Source organism: Podarcis liolepis, assembly GCF_965112155.1.
Source record: "Podarcis liolepis genome assembly, chromosome: 4".
NCBI classification, from domain to species: Eukaryota; Metazoa; Chordata; class Lepidosauria; order Squamata; family Lacertidae; genus Podarcis; species Podarcis liolepis.
Window position 1 is genome coordinate 56,085,343 of NC_139558.1, and position 18,688 is coordinate 56,104,030.

The window sequence follows — 18,688 nt, forward strand, 5'->3', positions numbered from 1 at the left end:
AGAAAATATAATAGTAAAATACTGACAAATTATATTACATAAACCCGGACTAACCTCAAATCAGTCATTTAAAATTGTGGTTAAAAGCTAGGCATTTAGAGTCTTTAAACAGTCAACAGGAGAGCCAACTGCTCTTTCCATGCGAAGGAGTTCCATAATGATGGGGACAGCACTGAAAATGCCATGTTTTCTGTAACCACCAGCCTTATTGATGTTGCTGGCGGTTCTGCAAGCAGAGCTTTTATAGCTGATCTTAAGGCACAGTCATATGGGAGCAGGTGATCTTTCAGATAGCCCAAGTCATTTAGAGCTTTAAAGGTAACCAGCACTTTGCCACAGCTCTTCTGGGCCCATGTCAATCAGTACAGCTGGTACAGCGTTGGAGTTACATGCTCTCTGACATCTGTTCACTATTTCTACAGCTTCCCTAAGCCTAGTAGGTGTAAATGATGAGTGACAGAGCTGTTAAAGACACTTTAGCCTGATCACCTTGGTTACTTCATATAGATGTTAAATAGCATGAGAAACAGAAATGGAACATCTTCAGCATTCCTGACCCTCCCCCCTTCCTATATGCTTTAATTCCCTTTGGTGGAGAGTCCTGTCTGTTTCAAATAAATGCTCTGGGGGTCCTGGTTTGTGGTTGTGCAAATCCTATTTCTTCATAAAATTCTGCAACAAAACTTTCCCTGTTTCATGGCCCTTCTGAATTACTTTGCATTTTATCTGTGGACATCGTACTGATTTCCAGATTGTCTGCTGATGTGTCATTTTCTTGGACAGGTTTTTTCCATTAACGGAAGGCAACTTGCACACACTTCAGAATCTGTCTCCATTTTTACTTCAGGAAGACAAGGAAGAGCTTGTCATTCAGTGCACTGCTAAACTAATGACCTGCAATGAAAGTGGACTTTACAGTACTGATGGTCAGTGCTTTAAATATTATCTCCAACGTTTCATTAGCTTGTAGGAGTCATATTTTAAATGCACCAGTTTAATTAGATGTTTGCTTGCCTTTGAGAATTGCTTCTGCTCTTCATGAGAGAGGAAAAGGCTCTTGACGAGTCAGTGTATTGTTAAGTGCTTTTTCCAAGGTGCATATTATTAAGCGTACTCATTAGATAAATGGTAAATCTAAGTTTCTTTTAGACAAGTTCTGATTTATTACAGATTGAAGAAAATGCAATATGGATGCCCTTTTAAAAGCTGAACGTTAGGAATTATTTAACTTACCTTTTTCTGATCTTGCATCCAACCACCAGTGTTCACATCTTGTTCTGCTTCTAATTTACTGCTTTTCTTGTTGTTTTCAATAACATTTAATGTGATATTTTAAATCTAGCATTTGACTCTGTTTTAGGAGCTTTTGGATATCTTGCTATTTTAAATTCCTGCTTGAATTGTGGAAGCATTGATTATGGAGATCTAATGCCTGGAATATTAAAAATCATCATATCCTGGCGAAATGACTATGAGGACAGCTTTCTTTTTAGCTGGTGGGTAGCTTTATTACAGTTTTATTATGACTGGTCTGTGTTGCACGGTTGAAATGGTTATATTTATAATAGGGCTGCAATTCAATTAAATAACTGTTTGAAATTTGTGTAAGTGTAAACAATATTTCTGTAGCAAGAAGCATACTTTTCTTTTCAGAGGATCTCCCTTTGTCTTAATAGGCATTATCTTAGCAGAGGTATTCCTCCTGTGTGTGAGAGAAGGGGGAATTCCTCTTTGCTTTCTGCAGTGTTCACAAATATTGGGGGGGGGGGGAATACTTTACAAAATCTGCTGCCTGATTAATTTTCTTTTTTGTAATTTTCCTCCCTACCCCCCAGCAATCTACGGGAAGGAAGCCCACAGGTGCTTGGCTTGAACATAGAGATGATCCGGTTTATTTCTTTGTTGCTGAATGATCCTTCCTCTTTGCTGGAGAGTGAGTGGGATTTTGTCATGTGTTCCATGCTGGCCTGGTTAGAGGTAAGAAGCAAACTTAAATGTAGGGAATGATATTAAGGCCTCTGCATGAAGTCCTGAGAGTGCAGATATTTTTCTTTGTGAATCCACTGGGTGGCAGTTCCTGCCTTTGAGAAATCTAAAATATGCGGCAACAGCCTATCATGTAAACTTAAGTAATATTATTGTATGGTTTTACTGTAAAATTGGCTACAGTAAATGTTTTGAACTTTTATGAAGCAAAAATTTCAGAACACATTTAAGATTATCCGAGCTCAATCTAGTCCTGTGCACCAGTTCCACAACATGTTCAACAAAACATAACTGGTAGTTTATTTTGCTAAAATATGCTTAACTGATAAATGTTACACCTGACCTTGTACAAAGAGGTATGGATAAAAATGTGGAACAACAATCATGTCAAAATGAGGGTAAAAGAAGAAATATAGAACATAGAATCGTAGAATTGTAGAGTTGGAAGAAGGGACCACAAGGCTCCAAACCCCTACAATCTCTTACCATACTCTTACCAACAGATAGATCCTGCCATTCTCCTCATCATTAGAGAGAGAAAAGACTATTGGAATCTATTTTTATACTTAAAGAAATTGCTTTGATTTGTTATAGAAGGGTTTGTTGTCATTAACGTTTTAAGAAAATGTGTAACTTTTAGATTAAAATTATTCTTTGAATGGGTGTTATTGAAATTCCTCAGTTGTTGTTTTTTTAAAAAAGGAAAAATAAAGCCCATCCTGGTGTTCTTCTTTCTTTTCCAGACAACAAGTGACAGCCAGGCAGTCTTTCCTGTTGCCCTTGTGCAAGTGTTTGCCTGTGTCAGCTGCGACTTGAGTGCTGCCTCGAGTGCTTTTTTCCAGGCAGCAACTCCTGAAATCACCGAAAAACTTCCACCAAACCTCATGGCTGAATGGCAGGAATTCTTTTCTGAAGGCATTCATAGTTTACTTTTATCTTTGCTGGTAAAAATTACAAGTAAGTCTGGCAAATGACAAGTATACAATATAATATGGAAAAGTAACTAATATTTTCGACACTCTGCTTTACTGCACCTTAGGATTGCAGTTTTATCTAACAGTCTTAGAAATACAGAACTTTTCAGTCTCCAAGACTGTTCTGTTTGTGTACCGTGGTGGTCTGTTCACCTGGTTAGGTTGTTAAGCTCATTGATAAAAAAATGAGACTTTCAGCCATGCTCTGGAAATACTTCACTTTTTGCAATCCATTCAGGAAAGCATGTAAATTTAGTGTGCTGGGTGCTTCCAGACTGTCACTGTTTTTCTGGAGGGATTCAAGGGGATACTGGAAATTTAGGTTTATACAGTTAAAGTAGAGTAAAACATTCTGCCACAAGGAATCAATTTTTTAATATTTTTTTTGGTTAGGAAATTGAATGGGAAAAATACTGAACATTATGGGATGAACAAATTCTTAATGGAAAGATGTTAGCAAGGCCAAACGTAGTCTAACTACCACATAAGCTTTATGTGTTTAAATCAAGATGAGTTGTCAATAAATCGGAGGAGTCCTTTAAGAGTACAATATCACATTTGTATGTTACCTTTTTGAATAGTTTTCCAGGAGAACTAATTATTCTATAATGTAAACTTGCTAAGATGAATTAAAATTGTGAATTCTCTTGTCTGAACAGGAAAAGAAAAAGATGCATTGGAAACATCATTTCAGAATTTCATGTTGAAATCTTTGGGGAAAGCTTTAATGTACATTTCAAAGGATCAGTTATTGAACCACAAACTTCCTGCCAAATTTGTTGCTGGCCAGAAGACAAATCTCCCTGATAAACTGCAAACCTTGTTAAATACCTTTTCTCCAATGCTGCTCTTCAGAGCTAGACCTGTTCAAATCACAGTCTACCACATGTTAAATAAGTAAGTTATTCCCTCCACACATACACTTTGATCTTGTTATAGCATAGAATATGTATTTAGAAATAGACCAGGGAACATATTAGCATAACCAATCGCTCACATTAGTTTGAAAGGTGCAGTCTTTCCAAACTAGAGCCTATGTAGGGCTTCTTGATTTCTAGGTCTGCCTTGAAGATGAAAGGCACACTGACTAACTACTATTTCCACATCAAGTCCACCAGGGAGCTCCTACACTAAATGGTATTGGCCTCCTCTCAGAGGGAATGGTGACCACTATTGTCCTGTAGGCATCTGCTAGATCGCTCTACTGATTCCGAATAAGGAGACTTACCAAGGGGGCATAGAGGAAGAGGGAGAGCAAAGGGATGAATGCAGAGTCTCTTTCACCCCTCTGCCCTTCCATCTTCTCTAGTTTTGAACTATTGTGTCCCTTATATTTATTTTGTCAGGCACTAAATATAATAAGGGTTAATACTGAGGATGAGGGTAACGATGCAAGCTATTTATTTGTAGCATCTCTGTAAACGGATGATTCCAATACATAATGGTGTGCTATAGTAAAGGTAAAGGGCCATTAGGTCCAGTCGTGGCCGACTCTAGGGTTGCAGCACTCATCTCGCTTTATTGGCTGAGGGAGCCAGCATACAGCTTCTGGGTCATGTGGCCAGCAGGACTAAGCCGCTTCTGACGAACCAGAGCAGCACACAGAAATGCCATTTCCTTTCTGCCAGAGCGGTACCTATTTATCTACTTGCACTTTGACGTGCTTTCGAACTGCTAGGTTGGCAGGAGCTGGGACCAAGCAACGGGAGCTCACCCCTTCGCGGGGATTCAAACTGCCGACCTTCTGATCGGCAAGTCCTAGGCTCTGTGGTTTAACCCACAGCACCACCTAATGGTGTGCTTACTAGCTAGTAATATCTGATGTTGAAATCCTTTTCAGAACAGATAATGTTGGGCCTTAAAAATATGGATAAAATCTCTGTTTTTTAATTTTTCTAAATTCCAGGTTAATGTCTGACTTGCCTAAATTTGACAATGAGGATCTCAAATCCTATGGTGATGAAGAGGAGGAGCTATCATTGTACGTTTCATTTTATTTATATAATGAATGAAGCAACTGCCTATCATAGTAGAATGTTAAAATGTTCCAACCACTTGCCAGACTTGGATTTTCACGGCTTAAGTGGGAAGATGCACCTGTGATTCTCAATATTGTGTTTGTGTGTGTATGCGTGTTTGTGTGCATGCGCACACACACGTGCATCAGGAGCTGTCACATAGTTGCAGAAGGTACACGCCCAAAGAACTGGGAAAGAGTAATGTTCTGTGTTTGTTCTCTTCTTCCTGATGTGTTCACATTTAGGGACATAAGAACCTTGTTGGATCAGACCATAGTCTAATCTGGTCAGCATCCCATCTCTCATAGCCAACCAGATACCTATGGGAAGCCTACAAACACAATGTGAGGGCGATAATTGTCTCCTGCCATTGAATCTCTGTGTTGAGGACTCACAGACCTCCACTCCTGGGGGGGGGGGTAGTATATAGCTATCATGGTGTTCTAAGTAGGGCAAGCTAGCCTTTAAACTGGGTAACACATTCACAATTTTGAGCAGCGATTCTGCCTTGGGAGTAGCCAATTGCTTGATTTCTCTATAGATCTTTTTGCTCCTTGCTCTGGGCTTGTTCAGTAGGGCTGGTTTAACTCCCAAATCACATATTTTGATCTGGAAGAAGTTCTTTGTCACCTTGGTAGCACCTGGTAGCACATTCTAGGTGTTGGCATCAAGGAAATGAAAATAAAATGAAATTCTCCTGGAGAAAAAGTCCTCCATTGAGGTGCTTGAGATAACATGGCATTGTTTAATGTGCTTACATGTTTGGTACAATGGAAACCGATCTGAGTGTAAAAAAATAACACCTTTGCTGCCCTGACTTTAGGTCCCCACCAGCAGCTCTTATGACTGTGCTTGCCACTCAGGAGGAGTTACTGGAAAACATCCTAGAAGGCATTCCAGTTGGAGAGTTTGCAGTTATTCAACCACTAAGTGATGAGTTTTGCCTTGTTTTGGGATACCTCCTCACCTGGAAATTAATACTAACTTTCTTCAAGGCAGCATCTTCTCAGGTGAATTAAAGGGTTTATCTGTATCACCCTGTGACACACATATACCCATGTACTTCTCCACATCCTTCTACTGACAAATGAATTCAGCTGTGTTCAGTTATTCCTAATCCACAGCAGTAGGAAATAAGCAAGCCTTTTGCTTGAAAACCATTAGTACAAATAAAAGCATTTCAAATCCTTTTGCCCAGAACTTGGAGCTTCAAAATAGCTGTCATATGGTGTTCCACTGTCTATTTTACTAGTATTCCCAAGTCATTTTTGTCATTGAGAAAAAAGTACTTTCATATATCTGAACAAGGGTTATGGTTGTTCTCATGCCAGTTTGGATAAATGATATTGTCTTGTAGCATCTGGCTGTAAGAAGGAAAGACTTGGAAGTACATGGGGTATGTTTCATACCTGTCAACATGAAACCCAAGGCAATCTTACCAGCACATGTCAAATTGACATTGCTAAATTGCTCCATAGAAATATGTATTTGTGATGTTGTATCTTATTTTTTTAAATAGTTTGACCAATGCATTACGATGAATTTCCTTGCAAGTATAAAAACAGTCTTGTCTAATCTGCTGTGAATCCCACCAAGCCTTGTCATACTCCCATTGTATACATTCCTTCAGTTTTAATGCTTCTGAGAACAGATTTTATTGGGAATAATTTTTGTATGGTTTCACCACCAGCTGCGAGCTCTTTACTCACAATATCTCCGAAGAACTAAGAGTTTGAATAAACTATTGTATCACCTGTTCAGGCTTATGCCAGAAAATCCAGCCTTTCCAGGATCAACAGCTGAACTCCCAAGTAAGGATGTAAAAACGTACTTTACTGAGGAGCTTGACTTAGACGTCAAAGGTCAGTCCAAATAGTTTTAGCTTTAATTGACATTGAATTTCTTTCATTGTATGAAACAACTGTGGAGATGTAATATAACTGTTCTTATTTACAAACCACTTCCCCCATTTTTTATCCAGACACCTCATCGCTGTCTTCCCACATCCCTCATTTGGCATGTTCTGTTTACTGTATGACATTAAAAGATTTGCCAGCCATGGTTCGTCTTTGGTGGAATAGCTGCGAGAAACGAGTCTTCAACACTGTAGATAAATTTACAAGCAAATATGTCAGCAGTGTACTTTCTTTACAAGAAATATCTTCAGTGCAGACCAGTACACAGTTGTTTAATGGAATGATGGTTAGTATCATCTTATCTACATAAATTTATTTCATTCTTTGACAAGTTTGATACTGTAGAAAGTAAATTACCATCGAGTGTTCAATCAGAAGCACACACTTTAAGGTTGTTTCTGGAAAACAGGTTTGTGCATATATAGTGCTCTGAACTAGGGCAGTGATCATCTGCAGTCTATGTATTATTCTATTGTATGAGATACTTCAGTTAATATCAATCTCTCAACAAATTAATGTCTGGAAATGTCTTCTGGTATTTGTGGGAGCACACAGAACTATTCCAGGATTGTTACTTCTGCTTATTAAATAGAAAAAGAAAGATATTTGTGCTCATGAATGTTGCAGATATTGTGCTGTCATTTCCAGGGCAGATCTCTTCTATAAGCAGCCACTTTCAGTATCTCTTTCAGTATTTCTGGCCACAGTTAAAAACATTGCACATATTTCAGTGAGGGGAGGAATAGAAGTATATTGCAAGTACACTTTACAAGTGTATATATTTTAGGTGCATTCCGAATTATCTGTTATATGCCTTTTTGACAAGTATTCTGCCTGCTATGGATTTGTTTTTCCACACAGGTAAAAGCTCGATCTGCTACGCGAGAAGTCATTGCTACCTATTCGGTTGATGATATATTCATTGAACTGATAATACAGCTTCCTCCAAATTACCCCCTGGGTTCCATAACTGTTGAGAGTGGAAAGAGAGTTGGTGTAGCAGTGCAGCAATGGCGCAATTGGATGCTACAGTTGAGCACATATCTCACCCATCAGGTACCATGATGGTTTAGTCCTTGCCATGTATTATTATCCACAGGTTAGGCCTGCTCTGAACAGCAGGTGGGTGCAGAATAGCAGGGCAGCTGCTCATCATTGGACAGCTCCATTCTGTCTAGCTCAATAGAACCTTCAATCTGAATGCTATCTGCATGGGTACCGAAATTGCCTCCTCCTGAATTTGCACTTGCAAAAAATGTCCAGTCCCTAACTGAGCAGGGAGAGGGAAGTACTTTCCAAGCATGGATCCAGTCAGGTCTGCACTCCCAAAAGCCCTTGCCATTGAAATGGCAGCTGCGTCAGTCAAAATTCCTGTTCTTTTTTAGAAGAAAGTTGTGTAGTATAGCTATTAAGTAAAATGTATGCTTGGCAGATTCTGATCTATGGAAAACAACTCTTGCTAAAACTATAGCAACACTAAATGGTCACCAGATACAGTGGAGTACTTTATTATGTAGTAGACAGCATTAATGGTGGGACACCATGCTGTAAAAAAACTTTCAAACTATGGTATAACTTCCTTGTAAAATAGTTGAAAGGACTGTGAACCAGTATGAGAAGTGAAATACTCTAAAGACAAACTTGAAATGATGAATTATTGATTCCTGAGACAACTTATTTTCTTTTAGAACGGAAGTATAATGGAAGGCTTAGCATTATGGAAAAACAATGTGGATAAACGCTTTGAGGGTGTTGAAGACTGTATGATCTGTTTCTCAGTCATACATGGCTCTAACTACTCTCTCCCTAAAAAAGCTTGCAGAACATGCAAGAAAAAGTTCCATTCAGCCTGTCTGGTAAGTACATGGAAGAGACAAATTCTGAACCAAGTTTTAAATAAAAGAAGACACAGAAAGCTTCAGTGGCTTTAGGAGTAGTCAAATCCACAAAACTAGTTGAGTTTCAGTAAAATTGAGAGGATAAATCCTCCTGTAATAAGTAGCAAGTCTTTCCCTTAAGAAAACAGAGTTTACTTCCATACTGCATTGTAAACTAATTATCACTCTTGGGAAATTATGCAGCCGACATTCTTGAAAACTGAAAGACTAGGACATATTAGTATAGTATGCTCATATGGGAAAGCTATTAGAAATCATATGGTAGTAAGCCTTAGAATATGATAAGTCCTTAAGCACCCAAATGGGCAAAAAACTTCGTTGAATAGGCTTCAGAAATGGCTTTCATTTTAATTTTCACAGAAGTCACACATATGATAGTTACTCAACTATTTAAGAAATAAATAAAACTTGTTCATCTAGCAACCTTACATTTAACGTAAAATGTATGTCTAATCTGCTTTTAATACTTTTTTTTTATTCTTTCAGTACAAATGGTTTACATCTAGTAACAAATCCACCTGTCCGCTTTGTCGGGAGACCTTCTTCTGAAATGACTTCTCTGCTTCAATGAACTTCTCAAAGAAAATCAACAGCCACAGTTGGATTTAGCTGTGAAACGCTACTTTTAGCTTTATTTACAAATAAAAATCTTAAGTTGTTTGATCAGGGTATTATACAAATTGTATATGGCTTTTATATTAATAATTATTTATTATTACTATATATTAAAACAAGGCATTCTGACATCTCAGGCAAAAACTGATGGTATGTAAAGCCTCAGCTTCTGTGCTTTGGTTAATTCCATTTCCAGAGACTAGAACACCACCAGTGCAATGCTGTGCATACTAGGGGTGCCATATTTTGAAGAGCAAAAAAGAGGACATGGAGCCTCCTCGCCTTCCATGGCATACGTGCACACCATGCCCTCCAAAATTTCTGTTCAAGAAATTCAGTCCAGATCAAAAGAACTTCTGTCTTCGTTGTGGGGAAAAAATAATACAGGATCAAGTATTGTCTTTTGTGCAACCTGTATTCCAGAGTAGTTTTTGTTTAACAGGTAGTCTTCAGGACTTGCAAAATTTAAGTACCGAGAGATTTTCTCTTCCTGCTTGTCTGGAAAGTACTCTGGTGCCTTTTAAGCCACATTTTTGCAATATTTTGATAATTTCATCTGTAATTACAAATGAGAAATCACAGCTCAGTTTAAAGCAACAGATGGGTCCTAGCTTTCTATCAGCCAAAATTATCTTCAAATTTCTTTCAGCATTAATTTTGAAAAAAACAACAACAAAAACAAAACAAAACAAAACAAAAACAAAAAATCACACACAAACACAATCCACCCAGCTACATTTCCTGCCTTTTGGCAAAGAGAAAAACCTGTAGAAAGCTGATACTAGATTACCAGCACTGCCGTGAGAACAAATATAGAACAAAACTAAGCAAGGTTCTTAACTCCTGATTCCTGACCAGTGTAAGGCTCACTTACCTATCATTTCCAAGGTTCTCTCATTTTAAGAGCTACACACTTGGCTATTAAAAAAATGAATAATAATAATTCACTGCCAACCTAGTCTCAGTTTGACTCTCAACCGAAAAATCTGTTCCTTTGCTACTCCATGATTCACATTTACTTAACATTCAATTACAGCAGCCTCTGACTCGCCTGTATGCCACCTGTAAATAGATGTAGAAACTCTGGGCAAAAATGGATCACTAATCCATTCTACAGCAAGCATTACATGACTAAGCAGTAATAGGCACGTGATGAGTCACAAGGAAGTGTTGCAGCCCCTAACAAAGGCATCCCCAAACTTGGCCCTCCAGATGTTTTGGGACTACAACTCCCATCATCCCTAGCTAACAGGACCAGTGGTCAGGGATGGTGGGAATTGCAGTCCCAAAACAGCTGGAGGGCTGAGTTTGGGGATGCCTGCCTTAACAGAAATATTGCTGTTTACAGCTACAGATTAATCTGTTTGGAGCTCAGAGTGCAACTGGGGTGGGTGACTTTTTGGAACCAGAAATGGAAATTGTATGACCCCTTTTTCTTCCCTATCTTCCTGTCACCTTGCGTCGACGTTACCATATGGTGTTAAAGGATTTAGGTTGGGGGCTAGCTAACCCTAAACTCAAGTGTCCTATGCATTGATGGAAGCAAGGAAGGTTTTGGAAGAATGGGAAAGAGTATGTGTGACCTTTTTATTTCTTTTCCTGAAAAATCTTGGTAAAGTGCAAAAAAGGAAGCGTAACCTCATGGCACAGGTCCCTCTGGTGACCCGAATCCTCCAGAATACCTACTGCAAGATGTTAGGGGAGGCATGTGGCCTTCCAGTTGTTCTTGGTCTCCCAACAGTCCCATCTAGGATGGTCAATGGTCAAGAATTCTGGGTGCTGGAAGACTAACAACTAAAGAGCCACAGGTCTGCCTTGCCTATGTTAAAGCCCCAAGCAGGTTTTTTTTCTTTCCTTCCCCCGCTATTGCCCTCAACATTCTTTAGACATATTTGGGACTTAATTTTTTTAGTTTTAATTTACATATTTCTGCATACCAAAGGACCCCCCCCCCAAATATGTAAAAGTGTCTTCCTTATTTTTGGGTAGTCCCATTTAGCATCCAAGCCTGAGACTAAATGGCTTTTAGAGGAAATAAGATGGTCATTCTAGCCCCCTGCAGGTGAAGAAAGTTCATGTGATGAAAGGAAAGTTGTATCCTCAATGTTCTGTGCTGGGACAGCCTCAGAATCCACACATTGAGTGTGGATCTATGCATGAGATATACCTTTGCAGCCATCCACATTAAATGCATAAGCATTAGGGGGTAAGGCTGGCCCAGCACAGAACACCTGGGATGGGGTCCCACTTTCCCTTCATCATATGGAATTCATTCATGTGAATATGGTATGAAGGGGGACTCTGTGTTCTCCGCAAGGGCTTTCACTAGCAGTAGCTGAATACTAGACAAATCATACAAGATGTATACAGCTCATATAAGGCATCATAGGAGTGGCTGAATCCAGTCTGGCAAAAAATTGTCTCCAATACTCATTCAAATGAATTACAAAATTATTCTAAAGCATGCCTCTATCTGAAAAGATTTAATGCAAAAAGTAAAGACTAGCTAAACTGTTTTTAGGATATTTACCAAGTGTTTCGGTGTAAACTCCTTAAGTTTAAAGGGGGGGGGGGAAGAACAGAAGTATTGCTAACCTGGATCATTTTCTTTAATTGCAACTAAGTAAAATAATCCTCTAGCTGAAAGCAAGTCTGACACCAGTGGAAAGAGCCTGTCCATAACTTCTCTGCCATTTTTACCTCCAGCCCATGCTGCCTCTATTCCATGACTGTGAATCTAGAATAAATGAAAAAGGAAAATTGCACTTTGATATACCATGCAGCATTTTAGACAAAATAAAAACAAGATGACCTTTGCAATGAGTGAAGTCAAACACATTTGAAGTCAATCAATTATCTAAGTCACACATACTTGTTTAGCTTTTTAACCAATTTTTTAAAGCAAGATGGCCTTACTGTCTATTGTTACTGAAGAATCATCAGGATATGAAGTCTGCAAACCTAAGCAGAGCTCCATTCAACACAAGGGTGACTGAGATAAGATCAGGCTGCAAATATCCAGAAAATGCATGTGCAAATTTCTTAACAGTAGTAATAATGGAAGACAGAAATACTTGACAAGATTAACTAGTTAATAGTGAGAAGAGATTTAGGAAATGCTGCAGTTGAATTGAAATTTTCAGACAAGTGAAATTCAACATATTCAGTGGGTAACAACTGCTACCCAACTGCAACAGGCTGATAAACTATTTTCTCAAATGCATACATACCTCAGCAGAAGGGGTTACTACATAAGGTGGGTTAAATAGCAGTACATCCACTTTCCCATGCAATCGTGGCAACAATGCTGTTACCTAGACATAAGTTGACATAAAATAAATTAACACAACTTTTATTCTCCAACAAAGTTCTCCAAGCCTGCTTGTGTAAAACTTTCAATACGATTTTGTAAAAAATTTGGGGCAGGGTTAGGGGGAAAGTTACAGCTATTCCAGTTTGCTTCAACTTTAGCACATGACCTTCAGTTAGGTCACAGAAGACTGACATCTTATTAAAAGACTGGTTATCAGTCTCAATGCTGTCTCATTGCCTTTATGCTCCAAGAAAAGGTCAAAACCAAAAACAATGTTTTCAATTAACTCACCAAATTACTGGATGAGGATAGTTTTGCTACAATTATTTTCTAAAGGAAGTGAAAAAAGGTACCTCTGTATTAAAAGGATTAACATTTTATAACTTGATCTGATTTAATATTTGTGTTCTGCTTTTCAAGCAACAATGTTGAGATGGAAGTAGCTCACAATAAATAACTTTAAAATTTACAAACATAAGTCACTAGTAAAAAAAAAAAGCATATAAATACCTCAAAAAAGCTAATTTATTGAACAATATAAACTCAAAGTGCTATATCAGCACATCACAGTGAAGTGTTTGGTATTATGAAAGTATGCAGTATTATCTATCAAAAGGATGAGTTATAATTTGAATCTCACCAGATCGGTAATTATGGGCTGAATGTCAACATTATTATGTATGGCTGTTTCTACAGTGCACAGACCTGCCAGAGGGTTGATATCGGTACACCTATAAGCAAATGAGCCGTATTTCAGTTAAAACAAGCAATGTTTTGTCAACCAAGGTAACTGGACATCAAATATCATTTAGATAAGGTGATATTAAAACTGTCACAATGTAATACAAATAAATACCCACAGGTTGCAGTTCCTTATAAGAGTATTCTCTTGTAGTTGGCAACAATTAAGATATCATGTTAGGCATAACAATTCAAATATCCCTATCAGCTCTGACTGCAGGGATTTTGCGCCACCCAAACTTTGAAAGAAAGAATACTGGTAACTTTTATTAAACCAAGATTAACCATGGACTTCCATGCAACATACTGGCTCAGTTCAGAGACCATAAAAACTATGGTGAATGAAGTTTATGATTTGGCACAGCATGTAAACATCTCCAGGCACAGCTGAATCAGAAATACAGAAATAAGTCTTTGAAGCCAAGTCCTGGAAGGATGGAATACTAAAGCAGATAAAGAGGTCTAAAGCATAGTTTGCTTCTAATGCATTTGGAAACTCAATGGTTTAGGTTCTAAACTACTGCTAAAACGAACCCTGATTTGGTGTGATATCTGAACCAAGTAATTAGCTGCACAGAGTTGGGAGATGTATAGTATTAGCTTCAACCTGTGCGTCTTTCACCCAACTGGTCTATTGTAGGAAGGATCTACTGGCATCAAATATACATTCCCATGACTTTAATTACACTTCATATATTTATGCCCAAAGGTTTTGTTTTTTTTTTAAAAAAACCCCACTATAGTATACAACTTAATTAAAAGGCCACTGAAGTGCAATTCATGGTAATATTTCTGTGATCTAGGGGTGTGGGGTACATTTAAATAATCATATGCCCCCTGCCTTTACTTATCCTACAATACAATTTAAAATAACATATAAATACTTACAAGTATAACGCTTTGGGTCCAGCAATTGAAGCCAAAAATGTTGAAACTACTCCAGATCCAGATCCTACTTCAAGGCAGATCTCAATGCTAAACATTTTAGACATAAAAATAAGGGTGCAATGAGATTAACAAGGGCTGTGCCGCTATAAACTATTCAGACAGTGACTACATATCTTAAAAATATCTGGATACAATGTATTTTTCTGCAGAAAAAAATAGAGATTAATATTATCCACTGTAAGCTTTACTTTAAATGGAATGACCATACCCACTAAGAAGCTTAAGTTCTATTTTTATAAATTAATAAGCTTGATTTTTAAAGAGATTAAATTCATTTTCCATGTAGTTTTCAGCTTCTGATTTATTAAACTAGTAAATCCTATTTGAAATGCACTTATCCAGTCTAATGATGGCCTTTCAAAACAATCTGTAAGCTGAAGTTCTTTATATATTTTCCATCTGTAAATGCCAGTATGTATTCTAGTTTTGCCTCAAAACCAGTGGGTCATCCTGCAAATGAATGTTTGCTCTAGACACACTTAAGCACAGTTAACTGTCATAACTATAGGACAAGTGTATCCTAGATATCAAGCTGGACTACAGCCATAGTTCTAACAGAGCATATTTTGCGTATATATGGTTTCAGATTAATCCCTTGGCAACACTACCTTAAAAAGGGAGTCTCAAGTACTACTACTGAGAAAGATCTTGCCACAAGGCTGGTTGAACTCCTTTCAGCAGAAACTGTTCACAATCCTTACTGCAACTAAAGCCAATACGTTGGAACAAAACACTATAGAGTATGACATAACCAGCTTTGGCAAGGCCCTACAAGGAAATAAAGTAAGGTGGTATGTTTTTTGGTGCTATTAGAAGCGGCAGTGTGAGAGACAGGCACATCTGATCCATGGGGCACAAGTCATCAGGAAATTCTACTTTCAAGGCTCCTTGAAACAGCAGCAATGCTCTTGAGGCTCAGGTGTCCTTGGTGGCACGGAGTGCCTTCCATCAGCTTCAGCTGGTGACCCAGCTGCTCCCCTATCTGGACACATATAGCCTAACTTCTACCATCTATCCTCTGGTAACTTCTAGGTTAGATTACTGTAATGTGTTATATGTGGGGCTGCCTCTGAAGAGTGTTTGGAAACTTCAGTTGGTGCAGAATTCAGAGGCCAGGTTGCTCACAAGGGCAAAACAGTTTTTGAGCAGTGTTAGAAACTGAGATATGAAAGTTAGGGGCTAAATGGCACCTTAAACTTAGGTTATGGGCGCAACAACAGAATGTCCAGGCACACTTTTTATAACAAGAATATGAAACAGAAAATAAGAACTGCAGATAAAATCTTATATTCATTTTTCACATGGTCTAGTCCACTTCTGAAGACTGCAAAAAACCCGCCATGCTTCCCCTGCCCACCCCTCTAATATTCTTAAGAGGGTCTCTTCTCCAGTATTCAGAAGGTGGCTGGAAGTGGGGAGGCACGAAGAGATCTTCCTTTCCTTCCACTCTGCAGTTTTAATCTGAAATCTTAGGTGCAGTACTGTGCCCAGAGCTCAGAAACTACTTGTGCAAATGAAATTCCTTGTCGCAAAACGTGCCTAGAACAATGGGAGTTTTGAATGCTGGGTTTGAGCATATGATGCCAATTTTGGCCTGACTGCACTAGTTTCCAGGCCCAGTTCAAAGTGCTAGTTTTGACCTATAAAGCCTTAAATGGCTCAGGATCCCAATACCTGAGGGACCACATTTCTCCATTATGAATCCCCCCAGACCCTGCAATCACCATCTGAGACCTTTCTTCCTCCACGAGAGGTCCAGAGGGTAGCAATACAAGAATGAGCCTTTTCTGCAATGGCTCCCTGTTTATCGAATGCTGTCCCGAGAGCCCCCCCGGCACCTTCATTATCTTTAGGCACCAGGCGAAACATTTATTTACTGCCAATCCTTCGGCTAATTAAACTACCTAAGATCTTTTAAACTGTGTGGGGAAGTTATTGTTTTTGTTTGTAACTATGTTATGCATTTTTGTATTTTAATATTCCAAACCACCTTGTGGTCCTCAGATGAAGAATGCTATACAAATTTAATAAATAAAAGAAATATTTTTCCAGTGGGACTTTCTGGTGCATTGTGGCATGTTGATTAGTAGAAGGGCTGCCATTTAAACTTTCTGCTTCAGGCACCAAAACAGGCCAGAGCCCTGGTTGTTGTTTTTTTGCTACATTTCTTTCACACCCTTCCTCCAAGGAGCCCAGGTTGTACTATTCTCACAACTCTGAGAGAAAAAATTAGCTGAAGCTTACAAATATTACTAATAAACATGTGCAGGCTCCCAAAGATGAGATCGCAACTGCCTTGCTCTTTGTGGTGGGAAGCATATCCTGATCCTATCTGTCCAGCTTCAAGATTGTGCCAGCTGTGTGAGAAATAAAGAAAGGGTGAATGTTGTCCTGTTTCTTGTAAGTTGCCTTGAGAATGTGTGATCCAAGGGTGGGGCATAAATCCTTTAAAAATAACTAACTCATCTGCCACTGCATGCACCCGGATGATACCCGTGGTTCCATATACATTTGTTGTGTGCACATTATTTTACACATGAACCTTAAAAAAGTGTGTTGAGTGCTTTTAAGGAATCTGCTTTATTTTCATGCCATGATGGAGTAATGGGTATTGTGATCTGGGTTCAATGCCCTCCTTACCATCATTAGGCTAAGGTTACCAGACATCCCCGTTTCCTGGGGACAGTCCCCATATTTACAAATCAGTCCCCGGACAAAATCCATCTACTGTATTTTTTGCTCTATAAGACTCACTTTTTCCCTCCTAAAAAATAAGGGGAAATGTGTGTGCGTCTTATGGAGCGAATGCAGGCTGTGCAGCTATCCCAGAAGCCAGAACAGCAAGAGGGATTGCTGCTTTCACTGCGCAGCGATCCCTCTTGCTGTTCTGGCTTCTGAGATTCAGAATATTTTTTTTCTTGTTTTCCTCCTCCAAAAACTAGGTGTGTCTTGTGGTCTGGTGCGTCTTATAGAGCGAAAAATACAGTATTTAGCAGGAAGTTGAAAAGTGTCCCCGAAATCATTGAAACAAATTTGGTAACCTTACATTAGGCGCGCACACAAAAATTTCTTTCCTTTGTTTTCAGACTTCAAAGAACTCCAAATGCATGGATATGCACTTTTAGTTTAACTGCGTGCAATTTGAGGTTTGAGTGGGGTCGGTTTGATGTTTAGCTCTGCTATAGTGGTCTGCACTTTCGCCATAGGTCCACGCCGCTGTCTTAAAACGTCCTCGGAACGTAACCCACCTGCAGCACCTTCAATATAAATTCACGCGAAGTCAACGAGTTCAGTTTTTGCCAAGAGGCCAGAGCTGAGAGACCTGAGCCGCGCCACCAGCGCGCGAGGTGAAGGCTCCTGACAGGAACTTGGGTCTGCCGTGCAAATGACCACCGGCACCACAGCCGTTTGCGTGCGCGCGCATCCTCACCCCCCCCTCCGCCTCCCTCCTGCCATTGGCTCCCTCACCTGCCGCTCCTCAGCTCCTCCGCGTCCCTCTCCAGAGCGTCCAGCAGCAGGAAAGTGTCTTCGGCGGGCTCGTAGACCTCGCTGAAGGGGCCCTGCGGCCCCACGTGCCGGTGCCACGGAGTGGGAATCATCGTGGGGCACCGCAAAGGGTTAAACAAACGGCTTCCCGCCTAAGAAGATGAGAGTAACGGCCGGTGGGGAGGGGGAACTGCGCAGCCGCAAAAAAAAAGTCCCGGATGTAAACACATCCCTTCGTCGGAGGTGGTGGATATTTACAGTCTTGCCGAGAGGCACAGAAAGACCAAAGAAAAAGCTGCCGGCTGCCCGATGAGCATAGATTTCTTGCCGTAGAAGGGCTGCTTTGCTGAGCAGGAGCTTCCGGTGCGTTGCCTGCTGGGAAGGGACCCCGTGGGAAGGAAGTCTGTGGTCCGGATTTATAAACAACTCGCACTGAGCCCAAATTCCGGGTTCAGTGTGAACGTTCCAGGGCAGAAGTGAAGGGTGCTCGGAGCGGGAACCAGCAGAGAAATCTAGATTTTTAGCGTGGCTTTGGCCAGCGGCGTGCCATACTCTCCCAAACAAGGCAGCAGCAAAGGCAGGCGGTCACGATAGTAGTTAGCGTGTTTAACTAGGACCTAGGATCCCTGGGTTCAATTTTCCACTTGGATATGAAGCTTACCAGGTGACTCTCAATCTAAACCACCTCAGAGTTGTTGTGGGGATTAACTGGGGAGGGGGAGAACAATGTATGCTATATTGAACTTCTTGGATAAAATATGCATATGAAATAAAATAAAAAAGGTACCACAAG

At 39.7% G+C, this 18,688-nt stretch overlaps 2 protein-coding genes across 2 annotated transcripts in view; one reads left to right on the top strand and one right to left on the bottom strand.

Moving 5' to 3' along the window:
• The window catches only part of LTN1 (listerin E3 ubiquitin protein ligase 1), a 27,406-nt gene extending 17,934 nt beyond the window's left edge, over positions 1-9,472 (top strand). Inside the window, exons 19-30 of the mRNA XM_083500279.1 lie at positions 784-926; positions 1,361-1,496; positions 1,836-1,977; positions 2,730-2,943; positions 3,620-3,857; positions 4,867-4,941; positions 5,802-5,988; positions 6,669-6,840; positions 6,960-7,180; positions 7,756-7,950; positions 8,583-8,750; positions 9,279-9,472. Of these exons, the coding sequence (XP_083356405.1) occupies positions 784-926; positions 1,361-1,496; positions 1,836-1,977; positions 2,730-2,943; positions 3,620-3,857; positions 4,867-4,941; positions 5,802-5,988; positions 6,669-6,840; positions 6,960-7,180; positions 7,756-7,950; positions 8,583-8,750; positions 9,279-9,341 (1,954 nt within the window). The 3' untranslated portion in view covers positions 9,342-9,472. The remainder of the gene's footprint in view (positions 1-783; positions 927-1,360; positions 1,497-1,835; positions 1,978-2,729; positions 2,944-3,619; positions 3,858-4,866; positions 4,942-5,801; positions 5,989-6,668; positions 6,841-6,959; positions 7,181-7,755; positions 7,951-8,582; positions 8,751-9,278) is intronic.
• On the bottom strand, positions 9,397-18,254 carry HEMK2 (HemK methyltransferase 2, ETF1 glutamine and histone H4 lysine). Its single transcript, XM_083500393.1, has 6 exons — positions 17,878-18,254; positions 14,350-14,436; positions 13,361-13,451; positions 12,638-12,721; positions 12,003-12,144; positions 9,397-9,963 (listed from the first exon to the last, which is right to left on the bottom strand). Exons 1-6 carry the CDS (start codon positions 18,006-18,008, stop codon positions 9,857-9,859), a joined length of 642 nt encoding a protein of 213 aa, XP_083356519.1. The 5' UTR covers positions 18,009-18,254; the 3' UTR covers positions 9,397-9,856.
• Positions 18,255-18,688: the final 434 nt, after the last annotated feature.

Bases quoted from the DNA above. Each gene is read 5' to 3' on its own strand.
- HEMK2 (XM_083500393.1), bottom strand. From the start codon at position 18,008: ATGATTCCCACTCCGTGGCACCGGCACGTGGGGCCGCAGGGCCCCTTC. The intron at 13,452-14,349 runs GTAAGTATTTAT...ATTTGCTTATAG, and splicing joins GGACCCAAAGCGTTATACTT to GTGTACCGATATCAACCCTC. The intron at 9,964-12,002 runs GTTAGCAATACT...TTGTAATTACAG, and splicing joins AATTAAAGAAAATGATCCAG to ATGAAATTATCAAAATATTG.